Source organism: Chamaea fasciata, unplaced genomic scaffold (assembly GCF_029207755.1).
Source record: "Chamaea fasciata isolate MVZ Bird 193981 ecotype frontalis unplaced genomic scaffold, bChaFas1.0.hap1 SCAF_3, whole genome shotgun sequence".
NCBI classification, from domain to species: Eukaryota; Metazoa; Chordata; class Aves; order Passeriformes; family Sylviidae; genus Chamaea; species Chamaea fasciata.
The window spans coordinates 4,198,516-4,219,218 of NW_027094088.1; the positions used below are offsets into that span (position 1 = coordinate 4,198,516).

At 43.4% G+C, this 20,703-nt stretch overlaps 1 protein-coding gene across 2 annotated transcripts; it reads left to right on the plus strand.

Moving 5' to 3' along the window:
- The first annotated feature begins 1,126 nt into the window (after positions 1–1,126).
- On the plus strand, positions 1,127–19,919 carry BFSP1 (beaded filament structural protein 1). 2 transcript variants are annotated; one of them, XM_066180358.1, is made up of 8 exons: positions 1,127–1,497; positions 8,413–8,473; positions 11,444–11,539; positions 12,310–12,402; positions 13,100–13,207; positions 15,419–15,639; positions 16,949–17,034; positions 18,344–19,919. In XM_066180358.1, exons 1-8 carry the CDS (start codon positions 1,127–1,129, stop codon positions 19,288–19,290), a joined length of 1,983 nt encoding a protein of 660 aa, XP_066036455.1. In that variant the 3' UTR covers positions 19,291–19,919. The 2 variants fall into 2 exon arrangements, with proteins under 2 accessions (XP_066036455.1, XP_066036456.1); XM_066180359.1 differs by lacking the exon at positions 1,127–1,497 and adding an exon at positions 3,668–3,990.
- The last annotated feature ends 784 nt before the right edge of the window (positions 19,920–20,703 follow it).

Genomic DNA, 20,703 nt, shown 5'->3' on the forward strand with positions numbered 1-20,703 from the left:
TTAAATATTCATTTAGGATATGACCATTAAAAAGTGAAATTGACTTTTATATGAATTATTAACCGAGATCTCAAAATTGCAGTGTCTTGGTGCTGGGCTTTTTGTCTGGGCAAGTAGATTAATGAAAAACAGGTCCAAGAAATAGGGTTTTTCAAAATGAAAGACAGGAAAAAAAAAAATACCAGAGGAGATGCATCGAGGGGAAATTAAAGCCTCTCAGGAAATGGCAGCACACAAAGCCCCACTATGGTGGAAGTAAAGGAAGAATGGTGGCTCCCCATGGGATAATATGGAAAGTCCACCAGGTCATGAGGTGTCATGGCTTTTGGCTATCCCCAAGGAAAGTGGCTTCCCAAAGAGGCTTTGTTAAGCCTGGGGCTTTTAGTACCACTGGTGCTTGGGTGCTTCTCATGCCAGGTAAAACCAACCTGCAGAAAGGCTTGACATGAAGCCTGAAGTGAGAACCAAATGCCCAAATCTTGCCTGTGGAGCTGGAGTCATATGAATTTTTAATATACTTTTATATAATTTTATGTACTTTATATACTTTTATATCCCATCATTCTAAATGATCACAAAAAACTTTCAAATAACAAAAATCAAGGGCTGCCATCCACTCACACCAAAATCCTGTCTCAGCAGAAGGCCCCTGTGCACAGCCCTGGGGACACCCCCGTGGGACAAAGCTCTCCCCCCAGCACAGCCATGAAAGGCTTTGAGCTCAGCCTCCAAAACTGCAAAGTACTTGTTTTGTTTTCCACAGATAATGCTTTAATCCGCCGGGTGAAAGCTGGACGTTGCTCTCTTTTATCCTGGCTGTACACAATTGCAGTGCTGGAAAAGAAAAGCCCCCGCTGGCCCATCTGTGCCCGCTGCTCCCCCGAACTGCTGACGCCTGGATGGGCAGCTCCAAGGCGGGGCCATTGGGATTTATTTAGTTCACCGCCGCGGACGATGCCTTTAGTGCCACAAACCACCCTGGAGACAAGCCCTAACCGTCGGGGGGGTGGGGTGATTATGTTCAGTTCTTCCTCCCCAAACCCCCCAGACACGATTCAGATCCAAACTGGAGAGACAGGCAGGCACGCCAGAGGGGACCCCGGCACTGCACAGCCCCTCTGAAGCCATGTACAGGAGCAGCTTCCTCCGCGAGGTGCGCAAGGAGAAGTACGAGCGCTCGGATGCCTACGATGAGCTGCGAGGCTCCCCGGAATTCGACAGCTTGGCCCAGGCCCGGGGCTTGGAGAACCTGCAGGAGCTCAACGAGCGCTTCGCCAGCTACATCAACCGGGCACGGGTGCTGGAGCAGCGCAACGCCATCCTGCGCAAGCAGCTGGAGACCTTCCAGCGCATGGACGAGCTGGTGGGGCTGGACGAAGCCTTCGCCGGGCAGATCGAGTTCAACCGCCAGCGGATGCGGGAGCTGGCCTCCGACAGAGCCAAGCTGGAGCGCGAGGAGAAGGACGCCCAGCGCATGCTCGACGAGTACCGCAACAAGTAAGGGTTTGGTGGAAGAGGGGTGGTGTCGTTTCCGTAGTAATAAGGGTGGGTTTGGGGTCACCAGCTACTTCGTTTTTGTGTGGGTGATGCCTCTCCATGTGCGTCTTTGCATGGTGATACCTCTTTGCATGGTGATACCATGTGTGTTTTTGCATGGGTAGTCCCTCTCCTTGTGTCTCTTTTCATGGGTGATGCCTCTCCATGTGTATCTTTGCATGGGTGATGCCTGTCAGTGGGCCTGATATTTCTGGGTTGGAGAGATTTTTAGCCTGCTAGCAGCTGCTAACTTTTTCCCAAGGAAAAATTTCTCAAGAAAGCTTCTTCTCAAAACAATCTCGGCAAACAACTCTCCTTCCTCAAAACAACCTTTCTCCAGCTGGTGTTTTGCCATTTCTCTAGTTTAACCAGTGGGATTAGAGAGGTGTCGTCGCTATTCACCAATCATGTCAAGTCTGTATGGGAACACCTTATAAAAGGCAGTAAGAATTAGACAATAAAGGCCTTTTTTCTGTGCTCTTTGCCTTCTGAAATATTTGGAGTCTTCCATCTTTCTTCCGTGTCCTACAGCGACAGCTCCCCATGTGTATCTTTGCATGGGTGATACCCCCCCACATGTATCTTTTCATGGTGATGCTTCTCCATGTGTATCAGACTTGTCAAGAGGGATGGCAGGTAAGCCTGTGGTGAAACGTAAGATATCAGGACTTAGGGAGCTGCACCTCTGAAACTCTATGGTCTCACTACTCCTAGATGGGAAAATGTGGCTTTTTTGTTTTCTTTTCTGTTGGAGACAAGATTAAATGCTCAGGAGATGTGGATTTTGTGTTCGGACTCAGAAGTTTATTAATTCTTATATATAGTACAGTCTCACAAGCTATGAATTCTAGCTAACAAAGTGAAAAATGGCTCCATCTCTGTCTCTCTACAAGGTCTTTTAAGAAAAAACTGTCCAATTGTGAAATGACACCTAAATTATTTTTACTTTTAACCCAATAACCAACACCCGTGGTCCGCAATACAGACTTTTCTGTCAAATTACAAAATACCAGACAGACCCGTGAAGAGGAAGGTGAAAAAGAAGGGCTTAGCCTCTGCCCTAAAACCCCCATCTTGCTTTATATATATTACTATATTCTAAAACCTTAAACTCTAGGTTTTCCACCTTCTGATATCACACACTTCTATTCAAGCTACACACCCATAATCCCAGTGCTATCATCCAATTTTGGAAGCCTTTTCCAGGCCTCAGGTCAAATGCGGTGTTTTCCTGGGGGTCAGTGCCTGTCAGTACAGAAAGACTAAAATTCTCAGTGCCCAGGGCTCCAACAGGAAAATGCCCCCTCTGTTCCGTGGCAGCAGCCCTGGCACACGTTGGCTGCTGTTGTTCATTAGCCTTAGCAGAACTGTGCTCTGAGCGGCAAAGAGGAAATAAGCCATTTGACCACCAGGTGTCTCAAAGCAAGCCTTGTGTCTGAGCAGCCCAGAGTTACACGAATCAGGAGATGCCAAACATCTCCTGAAATGTGCAGGCTGTCTCTGAGAAACTCTTATTTACAGCCACTGTGAAGCACCTGGGCCAGTCCATGCCAACCACATCTGGCAGATGAAAAGAAAGGAGATAATTTTTTTTTTCCTGGTGTGTGAAATTTGCTCTCCTCTTCTTCCTTGCATCCTGCATTTCCACCTCTGTGGCACCATAAATCAAAGAGCAGGAGCCTCAGATGCTGATGGTGACGAGCGCCTTCCCTCCAGCAACAGGCAATTCTGGTCACATGGCTCAATTACACGAGTTGGTGAGCATTTGCTCGTAAAAGGGCTGTTCACAGGACAAAAGACTCTAATCCTCCTGTTTGCATATTGGTCAGGGATTTTTTTACTCCCAAATTGTTTATCTGGCTATTTCACCCATGAAAATTTCCACACTGCCAAATGAAAAGCCAGCTGTGAGCTGCAGCACACCTATAGAAATGCCAGGCCCTGATCTCTCTCATCTGGCATGAGAGAAGAGCCCATCCAGGTGCACTGAGGCTTTTTGCTGCCAGTGCTCAGGTGTCCACAATGTCCAGACTCAGTGCCAGTGAGTAATAAGCACCTGAATTGTATTCCAATATTTATGAGCAGGAAATTCAACTGTGAGTCAATGCTGTAATTTAGCTCTTGACTCTGGTACTTGCTCCTGTGTTTTTATTAACAGTGTCCGTGAGTATTTGACTAAACTCAGCACTTAATTTTCTACCTGCACGTTAGTTAAAATTTTATGAGAGCTGCTTTATGCAAACTGTAAATAGGTGGGGAATAATGCAGGACGTTGAAAATCCAGAGTAGGAGGCAACACCCAGAAAAGGTGAAAGTAAGAATGGTGAAAGGTGAAAAAAAAAGAAAGTAAGATTTAGGACCTGCTGACGAGGTAGTTAGTGGCTTCCCAGAAAAAAAAGGGATGGTACTTTGTTGTACAGTGCTGGGGTGCTCGCTCAGCAGCTGTAAACCAAGGTAAGAAGGAAATTTTGACTACATCCAAACCAAAAATTGCAATTTAAAAGTTAAAGATACTCAGAGCTGTGATAATGGAAGGGCAGTGGCCAAATTTCACCAATTGGTTTACATCAAGAAGTGACTTTTGTTGGGTTTGTTTTTTTTTTTTCCTGGGAGCTGCTGAATTTGACTAGAAAACAGACATGAAAATTTCTTCGGTGTCTGAAAAGCTGGGTTTGGTTTTGAGTTGCAGGTTTTAAAACAAGGCCATTGCTCTGGTAACATGTACCCTGCCATCCTGATGGCTCTGATTTCAGCTCCTGAAAGTTATAAATAAAGCTCTCTAAACAAAATATGGGAGGAAGAACTTTCTGTGCCCTATTAGGGGCTGCTGAAACCAGAGACATTCCTGTGCTGAAGCGCTACTCTCTTCCCTGAGTCTGCATTCTGTTGCCAACAGGCACTGTGGGTTTTCTTGCTTCATCTTGAAGCATAAAGCTTTTGGTGCACTGGGGTTAACAAAATCTCTTAGAGGAGAGCATTGTGAATCAATTAATTGACAAATGTCTGTGTCCTTCATTAACGCAAAGAATTTTAACTCTTACAACACATTCTTTCACTCACTTTCACAGCTGGGGAAATGGATTTATGTCTAAGTAAACCTTTTAAGCAACATTTATGTAAATAGGCCTTTTAAAGTTGGATTTAGACGGAGTGGGGCCTAAGGGTACTGGGCCTGTACAATTAAATGTTCATGAACCATTAAAAAGTAGAACATACGTTAAAATTTATTTTTAAATTGTCTATGGTCACATTCAAAGCTTTTCTCATTAACAGGAATAGTTCAGACTCTGTACCAGGGGAAGACTTCTTTCTCTTGAAGTTGCAAAAAAAATCAATGCTGGGAATAGCTTGGATGCATCTCATAAAAAGACTAATTATGCTAATTTTATTTTTATATAGCAACATTGCATCTGGCTGTGGGAAAGGTTTGTATTTTTCTCTCTGTGATATTGGGAAAGATGCTGGAATCCAGATTTTAGTGGCCTTGACTAAACAGGATAAATAAACTTCATAAATGAAAAGCCTTGCTAATCAATTGCTTCATTAAAATAATTGTGCACTGCTAATACAGTGGATTTTGAACATACAATATGATTCCCTGGAAGTTGCTGGATGCAGTAATTGGCAGTGTTCTCCAGGATGTGCTGCACGGTGATGCTCTGATGAGCTGAGCTAGCATCCTTTTTGGCCACAGAGGGACCCAACAGGTGTGAGAAAACAAAAAGAGTGGGAAAACACGATAGCTGGGATGTGGGGGCTCCATTGGCAAAGCTGCCTTCCACCCCTGTCTGCAGGGATTGTCTTGGCACTGCAGCTGCTTCTCTGCTGATAGGAAGGAATTTATCCTGCTGCAGCCGAGGTGAGGAGCATTTCCCTGCCCTCCACACTCCACAAACTGCCAAAATCTTGTCCTGTGGCTGTCAGCTGCTCAGCAGTGGCTTCTTGATGACACAGGTCAAATTTGTTCATAAATCAGCAGGGCACAGCCCTCTTGGGCTCATCTAAGCATTTAGGGTATGCTAAACCTAAATTGGATAACCATGACTGGCCTGTCCATCATCCTTGTACGACCTCTGATTCGCAGTCTGTGCTGTCCTTGGCACCCAAATTGCTGCTCTCTGTTGGGAGCTTTAGTGAAGTGCATCAGGGAAAGGGAAAATGACAAAGGTAATAGCCAAGGGGTGCAAGTGTTCAGTAGGGTTCAACAGAGAGGCACCATTTTTCTTCAGGTAAAAGGCTCAGGTTTGATGCCAGATTGAGTAATCTGGCTATTGTGCATTGCTGGGATGGATTCTTACTGTTTCCTCTTTGGTGGGGACTGAGCCCTTGCACTGCAGCAGAGGCAGGGTCCAAAAAAAAAAAAAAAAAAAAAAAAAAAAAAAAAAAAAGGTGATGGAAATCTTTAATCCTCTGATCTGCTTTCTTTGAGCCTGCCAGCTCCCTCCCCTCCATTTCTTTCCCCCTATAAAAAAAAACCCCAACCCAACAGTTAACATCCCTTTTCTTTCAACACTCCAAAAATATTTGTAGCTGACCTAAAGCTACCTGACTAGGTGAGAAGGTTGGTGTTTTGCTAGTTTGGTTGGTTTTTTTTTAATGAAGTAAATTAAATTCATGGCTCTTAAGCTCCAGGAAAGCCTGACTGTAAAACATCTAGTAAAAAAATTTTTGGACATGTCTAGCTAATTACTAAGCATCAAAATCAACTTTGAAGTATAACAGGGTTGTGACTTGCACTTACAGACACATTTCAGCAGGCACAGAGGCATCCTGAGGTCTCTGAAGCATTTCAAAGAGGTCTATAGCACTTTTGCACTGATCTTCTGGAGAAGATTGAACATCTCTTGAAAGAAATTCTCCTTCAAAGGATGATCATACAATACTAACTCTCTCAAGCTGCCAGGTGGATTTAGAGCTGTGTGGAACAGCACATATTTGGTTTATTTGAGAGTGAAGAAAAATGTAGCTGGATTTTTTAGTCATTGAAATGAGGGAGATCTGAATTACATTAGGGCTGAGGTATAGACACTGAATCCATCAGAGGGTTTTATATTACTGTGAGTGTAAAACCAGCCTTTTATTGCAACTATTTGATTTTCACAAGATGCCACAATTTGCTTCATTTGCTCAGCTGTCAGAAAGTATCAAAGTTCGGAAAGTGTTTACTGTCAACTGCATACACAAAAAAATTTGAATAGCTAGGAAACTGGTTGGAGGTGGGAGTTACTTGGTAAGCAGCTGAAACAAAAGCAGTCTCACTTTTGAAGCTGAAAAACATTGCACCCTTGGCAGTGAAACTGGTGTCAATACTATTTGTCAAAAAAAAGGGACATTGTTTTAGCCTTTTCAGCAATTTGTTGGAGTCATAATGAAATAAAATAATTAAATAAAACCTCATCATTTTCACTTGTTTCTTTGCTGTGCATGTAAGAATTGAAAACAAACCATTTACCAACCCTGCTAATGTTATGGGATTTCAGAAGAAGAAGAAGTTGGTTAACCAGAGGACCAGGTTAAATCCATTTCCTTGTTCTGCCAAGTTCCTCCTTTGTGGTCCTGCTCAGTTGGTGAGTGGCTTCATCCACTCAGCTTTCCAGTATGTGTTGAAAGAGATGAGAATAACATTTGTTGTCCTTCCTTCAGGAGATGGAAAGGAAGAACTGAGGCTGACATGATCATTATAACTTGATCCTTGATGTGTTCAGTCGAGGAACTGTCAAGTTCCCTGTTGACCAGAGCAAATCCCTTTGTTTTCACCAGCCCATCTGAGCTGGATCAATGAGTTCAGACAACAGACAAGGACATCTCTGTACCTCTATTATTTTAGGGAAAGCAAAGTGTTAGAAGGTTGAGTCTATTTCTGCTGCTCTTGGAGTTTGATAAGCCATTTGTGCAGTGCTGATGGCAAAGTCTCATTGCCTTGTTTTACTGAGCTGCTTCTGGCTGGTTGTTTCTCAGGGGCTTTTTTGTTTCTTTGTTTGTTTTTTAATGGAGTCTCGTTAAACCACATCTACTGTTAAACATTTCATATGAGGTTTACTTAAGGAAGGGAATAAATTACAGTAATCAACAACTAAATTTTGTACTCTGGCTAAAAGGATTTTCTAGAAGATAATTATATTTACATAAAATGTGGGGCCCTAATTCTTAAAGAATACATGTTGTTTCCTCAAACCAAAGATAAACACAACATACATCCATCTCAGCACCACAAACGTGCATTATGCACTTTTATAAAAGCGTAAGACTAGCAGTTAAGTGCAGTCCTTACTAAGGCTCGCTTACTGCTTTGACAAAGATAAAATACAAATTACCACTGAAGGGAACACAAAGTTTGCGCATCCTGATGCAACGTCGTTCCTACACAGTCCATATGTGAAATTGCAGCCTTTGTGTTTAATGTGCCTGCCATTGAAGTGCTTATTGAACAACAGCAGGTATAATGGAAAACCAAGAACAATGTAATTAAATGTTCATGTGCCAATGTAGCAAATCCTCACAGAGTAGCCACTGCTGAACAGCTTTCACTGTAGTCCAACACCAATGGAATCTTTTTATTGTAGATTTTATTGCAGATAAACTTTAATTGTAGATAAACTTTTTTTGGGAATTCTGTAAAAAAGTGATAGGAAATGTATGGCATTTCATTGTATTCTGTTACATAAGCTGAAGACAAGAATTTAGGCTATTCTAAAATTACTCTCAGCATCCGGGACCAAAAAATAATTAATGCTAATACACCAATAAATCTTTTGGGCTCTTTCAAGATTCATATTCTCCTTTAGCATGAAGCAAATCTTGTGCATGACAGTGCAGATAAAAGGCAGTTTTCAGGGGGATGAACTGCTGAACTTTATCTCCTTTTCTCTACTGCAGGTATAGAAACGAACGTGAATATCAGCAGAGGCTAAAAGAAACCCTGGAGCGCCTCAATAAAGTAAGTCTGGGAAAATGCCAGGGGAAAGGTGTATAACTTTTTTTTTCTCCTTTAATTTCATTTACTACAGCCAGCTGCTTTGAAGAAGCGGGGGGAAGATGAAATGTCAGAGCAAGGCATTTCTTGTCATTGTGTCCTTCTCTGTCCTCCCCATCCCTAAGCCTTGTGTAAGTGTCTGAGCCTCAGCCTTTTCCCCACTCTTTTTAAATACAGATACTTTATTAAAATACAGTCACTAGTGAGAATCATACCAGGAAAAATTGCTGATTGAGTCTATGTTTTGAAGCCTGGCGTGTGTCAAAGCTCCTTAGTCCCTTGCAGGGTATGGTCAGCCCTTCTCAGGACAGACCCTCAGCTTCCCATTAGGTTTCCAAATAAAAGAGAAGCCAGAACTCCCACTGGTTTGTTCCTCTTATATCAAGCTACATTTTCTTAAACTAATACCATGGGAAAAGCAATAAGAAAAATAACAACATTTAATATAATACAAAGCTCAGAGAAAGATAAAAGTTGGCTGAAGTATTTTGGAAGTTTCCAAACCAGGTCTGTGAAACAGAAAATCCTGATTCATCCTCTCTTGCTGCTAATCTTCATTTGAGTGAAGAATGTACTATTATATCTTTCCCCAGCTGTACTGTGCACAGGCTATCCTTCATCTTCTGTATTGGGAAACAATTAAAGGTGGATTATATAGAGAATTTTTTTTTTACTTCCTTGCTACAAATGGCTGGACCTGCTTTGCTGGAGCATTGTCATATCAAAGATATGCATGTTTTATACTAAGAAAAGACAGAATGTTCATTTTAGCATTTCTGTCTCCAGTGAGCTCTTGACATCCTGCATCAGTTCTGTTCTCCAGAACACCCTGCTCTTGAACACCCTGCAAGCCCTTAAAAAAAATTGTGATGGTAAATCTTTTGTAAGGGGTTGTTGGAGCTGGTAAGTCTGTCTTCACAGTTCCTCTCAAGAAATCTGTAGCTGAAGAAAAGTGAATTGATTCACCAGCCCTAGGCACAGCTCACAAAATCTTGAGGCACAAGAGTGTTTTTTGTCCCAGGATGTCCCTGGCCACCTGTGTTGCAGCAGCTCCTTGCAGTGGAGCACCAAGAGCTGGAGGGAATTCAGCAGGTTTTCTGTACAGGGCCCATGGTGTAGCCTGAAAACCTGCATGTGTGCAGGGGCAAACTCATTCTTTATCTGACAGCTGGGAAAATACACATTCTGGAGAGATCTAAGGAATTTCTCTTCCACAGTAAATGAAAATATTGCTTCAGCACACAGATCAGTGTTCTGGAACCATCATATGGAGCAGAATGGCTTTTCAGAAGTTGGGTGATTAGCAGATACTGCACAGTTAAGAAGAAAATGTGTAGACAGTGCGCCATGAAGGAAGCTGGTCTCTTTGAAAGCACAGAACAAAAGCAGAAGTATTTTTCCCCTTTGAGGGAACATTTGGAAAGCCAAAAACTGCTTCTGTTTATCGCATGCAGAAATATTTGCCTGTAGGTGTTATCTAAGGGCCTGGGGCCTTTTCCTGGCTCCCTCCCAACCCTCCCAGCATGGCCATTGTCCTGCTGATCTTCCTCTCAATAGGAAGGGAGAGGAGTGCAGAAAAAGCAGTGGGCATTCCTGATGGCTGGCTCCGAATGTGCTGGGCTGGATGTGTCTGAATCAGCCCCTGGCTCACAAAGCAGAGCCTGCTGGAGAGTTCTCTGCCCAGGAGGCTTAGCAGCACAATGAGACAGCCAACATCTACACATTTTTTGGGGCGGCACGTGCTGTACCCATGCAAAAATAAAAAAAAAAATCCTCTTCTGCCAGTCATAGGCTGCACCCACAGACCTCAATGGTTTGTTTGCAACCCATGATCCACTCACAGAGGTATTTTTACAGCTGATAATGGCACGTGGGTCATTTTGAAAGAGATAACTTTAAACACTGCTCTTTTTTTTCCCTTTGAGTTAAATGCAGAAAGCGAGACTTTCTTGAGGCAAATCGTGAGCTGGTGGAGGAACTGTCAAGTTTTGCAGAGTTGCAAGGAAGATGCAGTTAATATCTTTTAAGATGCTTTCTCAAAAGTTGTATTTTACAGCCTTAATTAATGCCAAACCTAAAAAAGAAATGATGCGTTAAATAGGAAGATAAAACTTATCACTACTCTTACGTGTTTGTAAAAGACATTGCCACGTTCCATGGAAATTATCCTAAATTCCAGGGTTTGTGTTAAATAACATAACATAGGAAAAAATCTAAATTAGGCCTTTGAACGGAAATGGAGATTTCATTAGATTTAAGGACCAGTGCCACTCATACCTATGTACTCTGAGATCATGGTTTCTAGTCGTACAGTTTGTTCTTTGAACTAATTTTCCTCCCAAGTCCCAAAGTATTATAAACTTGTGCAGCAAGGTAATTTTTTCTAAACTTGCTCAACTTTTTATAAAAGTTTACAGAAGTTTTTTTTCTAAACTTGGTCAACTTGGTCATTTTTATTTCCAAAAATGGCTCCAAATTGGCAAACATTTGTGGCGTTTGAGGACATACCAAAGAGACTGCAAATACTTTTGGCCATCCTGGGTTTTTAGAAGGATTTCTTCGCTGGGGATCTTAGAAAGGTATCAGGACACCTCAGATTTTGTTATGCCACTAGAGAAATCAATGCCTTAGTCTGCTGGTGTCATTTGCTTAAGACTCATCCACCATTTCAAGATTTTAACATCAAAATGTGGTATTTCAAACATCTACTATGTGTCTCCCAGCATTATTTTGCCAGTGCCAGTGCCAAACTGTATCGTAAATTACATTTGTGCAGAACATGATGAACAACGTGTCTCCAGTTTGTTGGTTTCATGACACTTCTGTGTCTCCCCGTGGGTTTTAACACTCCAGGCAGGAGTGCACAGTGGCTCAGGCAGTGCCTGTGGGGCTGCTGTAGGTTTGCCACTCCAGCCACATGTCTCTGCATTGCAGGAAGCTGATGAAGCCTTGCTGTGCAACCTGGAGCTGCAAATCGAGTCCCAGTTCCTGCAGGATGACATTAATGCCACAAAGGACAGATACAAGAAGGTAACTGGCTGAAATTGCTGTCTTCCTTGTAGAGATAGATGTGGAACATTGCCCTTCTCCATGATCAAATGGTGGCAAATAAAAGCAAATCATATTTGTGTTTTGGTGGGTGCACAGAGAAGTATTTATTTTCAACAACAGATGGTTGGTTTCCAGCACCCAAACACACTTGCCAGGCTCCAGTCTCTACAGCTGTAGCAGAGTCTTGAATTTGTCAACCTGGTATCATGGTTGAACCTAAAGTGCTGGTCAAGCTGTCTTATATTTCACACTAAGGAAGCTGTTGCTTTCATCACCCAATTTTTTTGGGACAGGGCACTCCAGTTAATCAGCAGACATATGCCTGTGGATGAATGATTCCACTGCAGCTGACTTTAATATATGTCACCTTCTTCCTGGGACAACTATGAACCTTGAACCACTGCCCCATCTTGCTGCTTTTGAAAAAAAAGTGACTATTTTTTTCAGTCCACAGGCAAAAGTTGTTTGTGATTCTCTTTTTGAAAATCTCCTATGAAATTAAAAATCATGGAATCTTTAGTAAGACTATTTTAGCCAAAAGTCTGTGATATACCCTCAGTATGGTGAAGCTGTTAGCACTCCTGCACTCAAAAGCAGGTATAAAATCACATTCCAAACCCAAGTCTGAACATGAATTGGAATTTTACATGCTAAAAGCATTTCACATCTAGAAATAAGCCCCAGGAGTACATGGAAATGTCTGCCTTACCATGGCATTTTCTAATGAAGATGTTTTTACCTCATCACAGAACCTCATGGAAATCCAGACCTACGTCAATGTCTTGCAGCAGATCATCCAGACAACTCCTCGTGTGTCCCCGATAACCACTGGCATATGTGAGGCAAGTATTGCTGTTGGGAAATGCAGCTCTAAGTAAGAAAGGTATAATGTTTCCCCCTAAAGTGTACCAGCTCCTTTAACTTCTGCTCCAAAGTTTGGTGAAAACTGTCAGAACAATGTGTCAGTGCCGAATAGTGAATATGGGAGAAAAAGAAATTAAATGTAGCTTTGAAAAAACTGCATCAATGAGGAAAGAGAGATTGGCTTTGTCAGGTGCACTCCAGCATGTGTGCCCCAAAAATGTGTGGTTCAAAGGTAGCTGAAGTAGTTGTGCTTCTTCTCTGAGGAGGAGCTGGCAGGATATATGAATATTTGAAGAGAAAGGAAATCTTAACCTGAAGGGATGAGATGTGGTGAAAATTAAATCAATTTAATTGACACAGACTAGATGAGAACTTGGTGATTCCCACCAATATGAGTGGCTATGCCAGGAACATTCATTACGTGGAAGGAGATGTGAGCAGGTGGATCTACAGGGTCTAAGCTGTACTGCTACAGCCCTGCCATCTAGTATCTTTATTCTTAAAGCCATGCCACCATTAAACAGAATTTGACTCGAGGTTCAGTGCCCACCTTTTATCTGTCTTTTGCCCTTTTCTGTTTTTCTTTACAGTTTATTTCCAGTAGTGCAATTTCTTCTGGCCCTTTTTAGGAGGGAAACATACTTTCCTGTACACACATTGTTTTCTTCCAACCAGGAAAAAGTGATAGCGGAGAGGAGGATCCCTGTTCTGCAGAGCCAGCTGGAGGAATACAAGAGCATCCTCTGCCAGCTGCAGGCACAGAAATACAAGCTGCAGACAGAGGTATTGTAATCACTAACCACTAACCATGCTGTTCATGAACTGCTTTTTTTATGGCCATGTGATAAAACCTCTAACATGGCTTTAACACGGTTACATTAACTTGGTGGACTTGGAGGTGTGTTTTCCTTTAAGATTTCCATCTTTTCCTTCAGCTGTTTCGTTCCCATTCTCTCAGTGGAGTGAAATTGTCAGGTTTAGATGGCCAGGGAGGATATTGTAGGAGCAATGAAGTCGTCTTTCTTATCAGAGTGGCTGATGAGGGAAGGTTTCCACACTGCAACTGGATTCCTGCAGGACAGAATCAGCAGGACATTATGGATGGAAAAGTCTCACAGGGCTCCTATGGCTTTCTTACTTGCTGAGCTCTGGCTGGAAATTGGCTCCATGAAAAGGGATGGGGAACCCTCAGGGCTCTTCCCAATCCTTTCCATCACTGCCACATCCAGTGCTGAGCTTGCTGTGGGAAGGACAGGACAGGTTTTTGGTGAGCAAAACTGAGAGGGCTGTTGAGCTACATTTGGCTTTCTGCCTTCATCCATGTTCCTAGTAAGCACTAAGCCAGCAGCTCTTCTGTGCTTGGACACTACCAGCAGGAAAAATCATGTGCTTTTTGACAGGAAATGTCTGGCCAAGACTTTGGCTAGTTGTCCTTGCCCATTTCCCAGCCAAACCTGCCCTAAATCAACCTTCTGTCCCCAGCCAGTGCCTGCAAGTATGAGTGCAGTGCAGGGAGGAGGGTGGCAGGTGGAGGGGCAGCTGAAGGCTGCAGTGGATAGAGACCAGACCTGAATGGTCACCAGTGGCATCTCTGCCTCCACACCGTTCAATATTTTCCAGCAGATGGGGTGGAGAATGACCCCAGATGTAGCTTCATTTGTGCCACAAGTTGCCCATCCAGGTGAGAGGAATGAAATACTGACAAAACCATCTTTTGCTGGCATTCATTTGGACAGCCATAGCAGCAGTTCATAACTTCCTGAGCATAACTTCTTTCATTAGGGTCAGGACAGTGTATTTTCCTTGGTCTCTTTCTCACTTCTGATGCTCTGGTGGAAAGGACACTGCATTCTGGGATGGACAAGAATCAATATGGGGTTGGGATAGTGGATCAATATAGAGAAAAAGAGGAGGAAATCAGCCTTCTGCTGGCAGATGGAGAGAGGCAGCCTTTGAGGAATTAATCATGCTGCTTTCAAAATCAAATCTTCTCATCCCAAATAAAAAGAGATCATTCATTCATTCATTCATTCTTTCATTCTTTCATTCTTTCTTTCATTCTTTCATTCTTTCATTCTTTCATTCTTTCATTCTTTCATTCTTGTGCCTTGAGATTAAAAGAGTGAAATAGCTTTATGAGTGGAGGTCAGTAACACAAGTGCTTGTGATGGGGAAGGCTGGATATGATGACTGGGGTATCATGGAATTTCTTTGCTTTCCTGTTTCTGGACCCAATAGCCATGTGCTTGAGAGGTCATGGACCCCACCTCATGAGCACTGAGCAGAGGGGAGTCTCAGTCCACTTGTGCACTACAACGTAACCAAACTAATGTCAAGGGACATCACTCCTATCTTTAGGCTCTTAAAAGTCTTTTTTTTTAATCTTGCCTGAACCATATAGAAGTAAATCAATTATTAAAGGGTTCATTTGTCACTTATTGCCCCATTAGCTTTTTGTGAGTTCATCTCTTTGAAATCTAGTAAAAAAAAAAAAAAAAAAAAAAAAGAAAAAAGTGATGAAATAACTATAGTAAACAGCTAAAAATAGCAGAAGAAAGTGAGAGGAGAGTTACAGGGTGAAATATCCCACCTCAAACTCAGCCCTTGTTTTAGGAAGGCAACTTTTGCCACCTCCTGGTTGATGTGCTCATTTTATCACTGAAGTAAAAAGGCCAAGGAATTGAATTCAAAGGAGTGTTCTTTATTTAAAGTGAGACCTTTGGTCTTATTTGCCCTGTCTGCAGACCACAGAGAAGGAGGAGTGGGTATTTCTTGAGCTCATCTTCCCATTTAAGAACTTTTACTGCCCTTGTAAGGCCCTGCCCTCTCTGATGAGTTACTGGTTTTTTTGAATAACTGAACAAAGGTAGTTAAATTGCTCCTGTGTTTCAGCAGTGCAGCATCACAGTGTAATAAAGCCTGACTTGCCTTTATTTATCCTTCAAATATGAATTTTTCAAAGCTGCTTCTTTCACCACTGATTTTATTTACCAGACAACCATGCTGGAGCAAGCAATTAAAAACACCCAGGAGAGTTATGACGATGAAATCCAGCTTTACAATGAGCAGATTGAAAACCTTAGGAAGGGGATAGAGGAGGCTGAGAGGATCTTGGAGAAGTACACCACTGACTGCCGCCAGCTGGTGATCTACCAGCAGTCCCTGGAGAACGAGCTGGAGCGGTACAAACGGATCATCGAGAATGAGGACAGCCGGTAAGGCTGGATTTCTGGGCACTCCCAAAGGGAACAGTGATCTCTTTTGTCTCCTTTGAGAAAAAAATAGTATGTTTTAAGGGCATTTGATTCACCCAAAGCTGTAGCATTTTTCGCATCTTTCACTAGGGGCAAAAGGGACAGAAATCTAAATAGATGGAAAATCTGGTCGAAGTTCTGCCAAGGAAAGGGTCAGAGCCATTTTGGGCTTCTCCTGGCCATGCAGTCTCCTTTCCAGATGCTGTCCTGGCATCAGTGGTACAGAGGTCAGGAGTACACGAAATCAATCTGAACATCCTCTCCCCAAACTGGGTGTTGGTGACACTTGCTCGACATTACCAGCAGCTTGCATTTTGGAGGGTGCAGGCAAAGCAGATGTCCTGTAAAGCTAAGCATTCTTCACAGCAAAGCCATTCTTCAGGCACGAGGAGAAAGAGATAAAACACAAGAAATTGGCAGGGATTTGTGTAGTGCTTAAACCTACAGAGGAGCACTGTCTCCCTCTAATGTCAGCTATCAGCCACAGTGGAGAAAGGGATCTTTCTCAGCAGCAGAGCCAGACCCCTGAGCACCCAAACTACTGCTCCAGGCTGTGCAGAAGATGCAGAAGAACACTCACTAAATAGTCCATCCTAGGCGTGGGGAATGGGAATTTAATTCATTTTCAGGGTCTTATTTTGGACACTGAGTTCTAGTTAGAAGTATCTCAAGGGGGTAATTCTCAACGCCAAAAATCATATGGACACAGGGTCTCTGACAGGACAAAATATCTCAAATTCCAGCAGAGCAGACTGGAGAGGCCAAAGATACAGTAACTGTTTTGCAATAAGCCTGCCTCTCAATTTTAATTTTTAACCCTTAATACTACTGACTTCTCAAATGTTTTCCAAGGAAGACTGCTCCAAATTTCCTATTTTACCAGCCAGCATGGTAAAAATGGATTTACAGATCTTGCTGAGCTCTGGTAGGCTTGGACTGACTGTTCGCCCATCTAAAACCTTCCCACCTTTTCAGAGTGCCATGCTGAATGCAAAGCTGTTGCTACATGTTGTAATTGCTGGTGTAGTTTACCTAAAGGAGTATCCCATTTCTCCTGCTGGCAGAAACCAGCCTCACTCCCAGGAAGGTGCTGTGGCTGTCTCGATTTTCCCCAAAAAAGAAACAGGTTCCCATCATTCTTTTTGACTCCTCACCACGGAGAAGCACGTTTCTTTAACCTCTGTGCTTCATTTTTGCACAATTTCGCTTGCTTTTCGCTGAAAAGGGTGGGGAGAGAGCTGATGGATCTCGCATTTTATATTCTCCACAGGTTAAATTCAGCTATAGCAGGAACCCCAGTCACACTCTTCACACAGATATACCGACCTGCCCAGCCTCAGGCTTCCAGGGGAAGAGGTAAACCTGTCATGTATCCTTCTCTGTCTGTCAAGAGAAGCATCATTGTGTTTTTAAGCTGTTTGTCCATTTGTCTTTAATATGTGATGACAGTCGGACTACAGGCTTGTAAATGCAACCATTTCAGCTTGCCTCAGCTGCCCTTGAGACAAGGTGGCAAAGGTCAAAACCACAAGCAAAAGGGTTTCTTTGCTAATTTCTGCAGTTTACTGCTTTGGCCAGTCAAGGGTAAAATCAAAAAGGCACCTGAAATGGTGGAAAGAGCTGCAGGTTTTGTGCTGACTCATTCTGAGTTGTTTGTTTGCACTTTGCACATCAATAAAGAGCACCAAGGGGTGTTGAGGGCCCTTTTTGAGGCCTGTTTTCCTATGAATGATCTTTCCTCTATGTTGCTTGTTAGAATTAGGATGCTTGTAAACGTGGTGACAAGGAAATGGCCAGGGCTAAATGAGCAAGACTGCTCTTAAGAAAGGAGTTGATGTGGTAGGTTCCAACGCATGGGATGACTTAAATCCAAGGCTCACTGGGGCTTTACTAATGACAAACTGCCTCGAGAACGGAGACAAACCATCCTATGAGGGATGTTTTTGGAATGCAGCTGTAATTTTTTCTAACTGCTGTGTGAATTGCAGCAGTTTTATATTAAATGGGTCCATAATGCCTGAGGCCAGATCCTCAGCAGCTGTAAATAACTACTGTTGTGCAAAGAAAGTGGTGTTTTATACCTGCTGAGGATTTGGCCTGTCTCTAGAGACACCAGAGATTTCTCCTGCATGCCAAGCAGGGTATTTTATGTGTGGTACTCTACTGTCTACTGTGGCAGGGCACAAAACAGCTGTCTTGGGGAAATTATATTGATATCTGTCTGTCCCTGTGTTCCTGTAATTACCAGTACCAACCCCTGCCTCCTCTGCTCTAGCTGCCCATGCCACAGAAATCAGTATCCTGCCTATGCTCCTGCTGCTGCTGTCATGGGATATGTGTCTCCTGATTGCCCAGGAGATCAGAATCAGCCTGTGGGCAGGGGGTTCTAAGAGCTCAGTGGTAGTGCCTGAGTGATGCCATTGTGGGTGGGCGGCTTCTCAGCTCTGTGACCACCGGAGTCACTGCTGCTCCCCCCTGGCATGACTCTCAGCATCTGTCCATACTCCAAATTGCCAGGAGTGGAGGTGCCTGGCTCTGTTTTAGCCCCCGCTGGGGATAAAAAGGCTCTCCACCTGCAGTAGTGAGGGCAAGAGGCAGCTCTAGCATTTGTAGTGACTGCATTCAAGCACTGTTTGTTGCTTCCTCTGCTTTGATTTTTCTTCAGATATCACCCAGGCCATGCAAGACATCGCCAGCGTAAAGCCCAGACAAAAAGCCCTGACAAAGAAAATTGCCAGGAAAAAGGAGCTGATGTCAAAAGACATAACCGACAGTCACTCTCCTGAAAGAATGTACGAGAGAACCCTGGAAGGTTTTGACCAAGATCAGATGGAGTTCAGGCACGGAGGCTCAGTCAGGTGTGAACCTGAGCAGGAAGGGTCAGAATTCGATGAAAAAGAAATGGGCCCGGAGGACGTACCCGACGGAGCCCAGATAAGCAAAGCCTTTGACAAATTGTGTAACATTGTGAGGGAGAAAATAAGAGTCTGCAAGAGACCAGAGGCTAAGCCTGATGCCCACCCCAAAGGGCGTTACGTGCTGGTGACTGGGGAGGAAGGCTATGAAGAACCCTGCATCCTGGCCCCCTCTATCCCTGCTGCAGGAGGGATCACAGTTTCCACTGGCAACGGGAAGGTGATGAACGGTGGCGAGGTGGAGCCCATACCAGAGCTGCCAGAACCCGCCGAACCGTCAGAAAGAGAGAAAGGGGAAATCTGTGAGAGGAGAGAAGAGTTTGAACTCCCAGATAAACAGAGAGAGGAGGGGAAAGAAGATGTGCTCGAATGGGGGAAAAAAGCGAGAGGAAAAATTGAGCAAATCACAAAGTACCCGGACATCTCTGAGCCTGAGACAGCTCCTTCCCCTGGTCTGATCAGCCCAACTGAGCCAGGACTCCTTCAAGAGAGAGAATACGAGCGAGAAGATAAACAGGGCCTTTTGTTCAGGGAAGCAGCCTTACCTGGCTCTATGAGCTATGAGAAGGTGGAGGTGGTGGAGTCCATTGAGAAGTTTTCAGATGACAGAATTCAGACATACGAAGAGACAGCAATGATTGTCGAGACAATGATAGAGAAGACAAGCAAGAAGAAACCAGGTGACAAAGGCTCTTAAGTGACACACACCCTCTGATAGTCGACTTGTCTGGCCTAGTTATTAAATGACTGTGTTTTTTTCCTGACTGAATGATGACAGTAGTGAGATTTTTGCTGTTTGGTATGGAACAGATTGAAACCTTGATGGCAATTCTGTCTGATGTAGGCTCACCTTTGGTGCAACAACCACTAGTGCTCTCCAGGGCACATCCTATGCAACTGATTTTCATGGTTAAGACACATGGAAAATAATGATTATGACAGAGCTGCCTGGCTTTCCACAGTATCCGGGACAAATTTGCATATTCCTCTACTGCTCCGATAACTGCCACACGACCCCCCAATCTCTGAGACAGCTGCAAATGTTAACTTGTGACATCTGGTTCATTGAATAAAAGTTTTGCCTTCTACCCAAGATACCCCCTCTGGGTTTATTTTGCCTGTACCACAGACTCACAGTCCCTACTTGTAAACATAACCTGACTGGTGTGCAGGAGTTTTTCCAGGGAAAGGGCTGGATGCCTCTGAAATAACCCGTTCCAAATCTTTCCCTTTCAGAGTCTTTAAACAGCAATGAGCTCGGCAGACCTTTCTTCTTGGAAATAAAGACAAACTTTCCTGTATTTGAAATAAGCTCTTACTGCAGATCTTCTCAGAATGAAATTCCCTTTTTTAAGGGAGGTTTCCCTTATAAAAGCTACAATTTGTCCTTCACCAACACAACTGATGTGCTTACGAATGCCAACGAGCTTTTGAGCAGACTGCAGCCAAAATCTGTGTGTTTAGGTATTTTCTTTTAAGTGTTTCCTTGGACTGTAGAGTTTAATTCTGCCACAGGATCTTGTCTCACTCCTTGTCACATGGAGCTCCACAGGATTGTTGGAATAAGCAGTACCTTTCCACCTCCCCATGCCTGGGGAAGCCAAAAGCAACACTTGCAGCAGCAACAGACTCTTGCAGCTCCCATAAAGATTCAACTCAAGGAAAAAAACAAACAAAAAAAACCACAAAAAAAAATCAGGGAAAGGAAATCTTTTGCTTGTAAATACTGAGCTCTACTTAAAGTGCTCATAAACCATTTAGGCCTCGGCTTGACTCCAGGCACACAAATGATTCCACTAAAGCCCAAGACTTACTGAAGGGCTCAGACTTACTGAAGTACTAGATTAGTCTCTACACATTTCTTGTCCAACCCAGTCCCAATTCTCTAAGTTCTCATTTCAGCTTCCAGCATTGTTGTGCCTTTTCTTTCTGCCTGTTAACTCCTGTCAGCTGCAGCAAATCAGGGCTAAAAGCCATTTGAGCTGACGAGCCTGAGCTTCAGGAACTCCTCACAGCACCCAAGACTTTCCTTCAATAACACGTTGGTTTTGGTTATTTCATTCATGAGGTCCAGCACAAGTGTAGCATCTGATCTACTGTGCTTGTTATG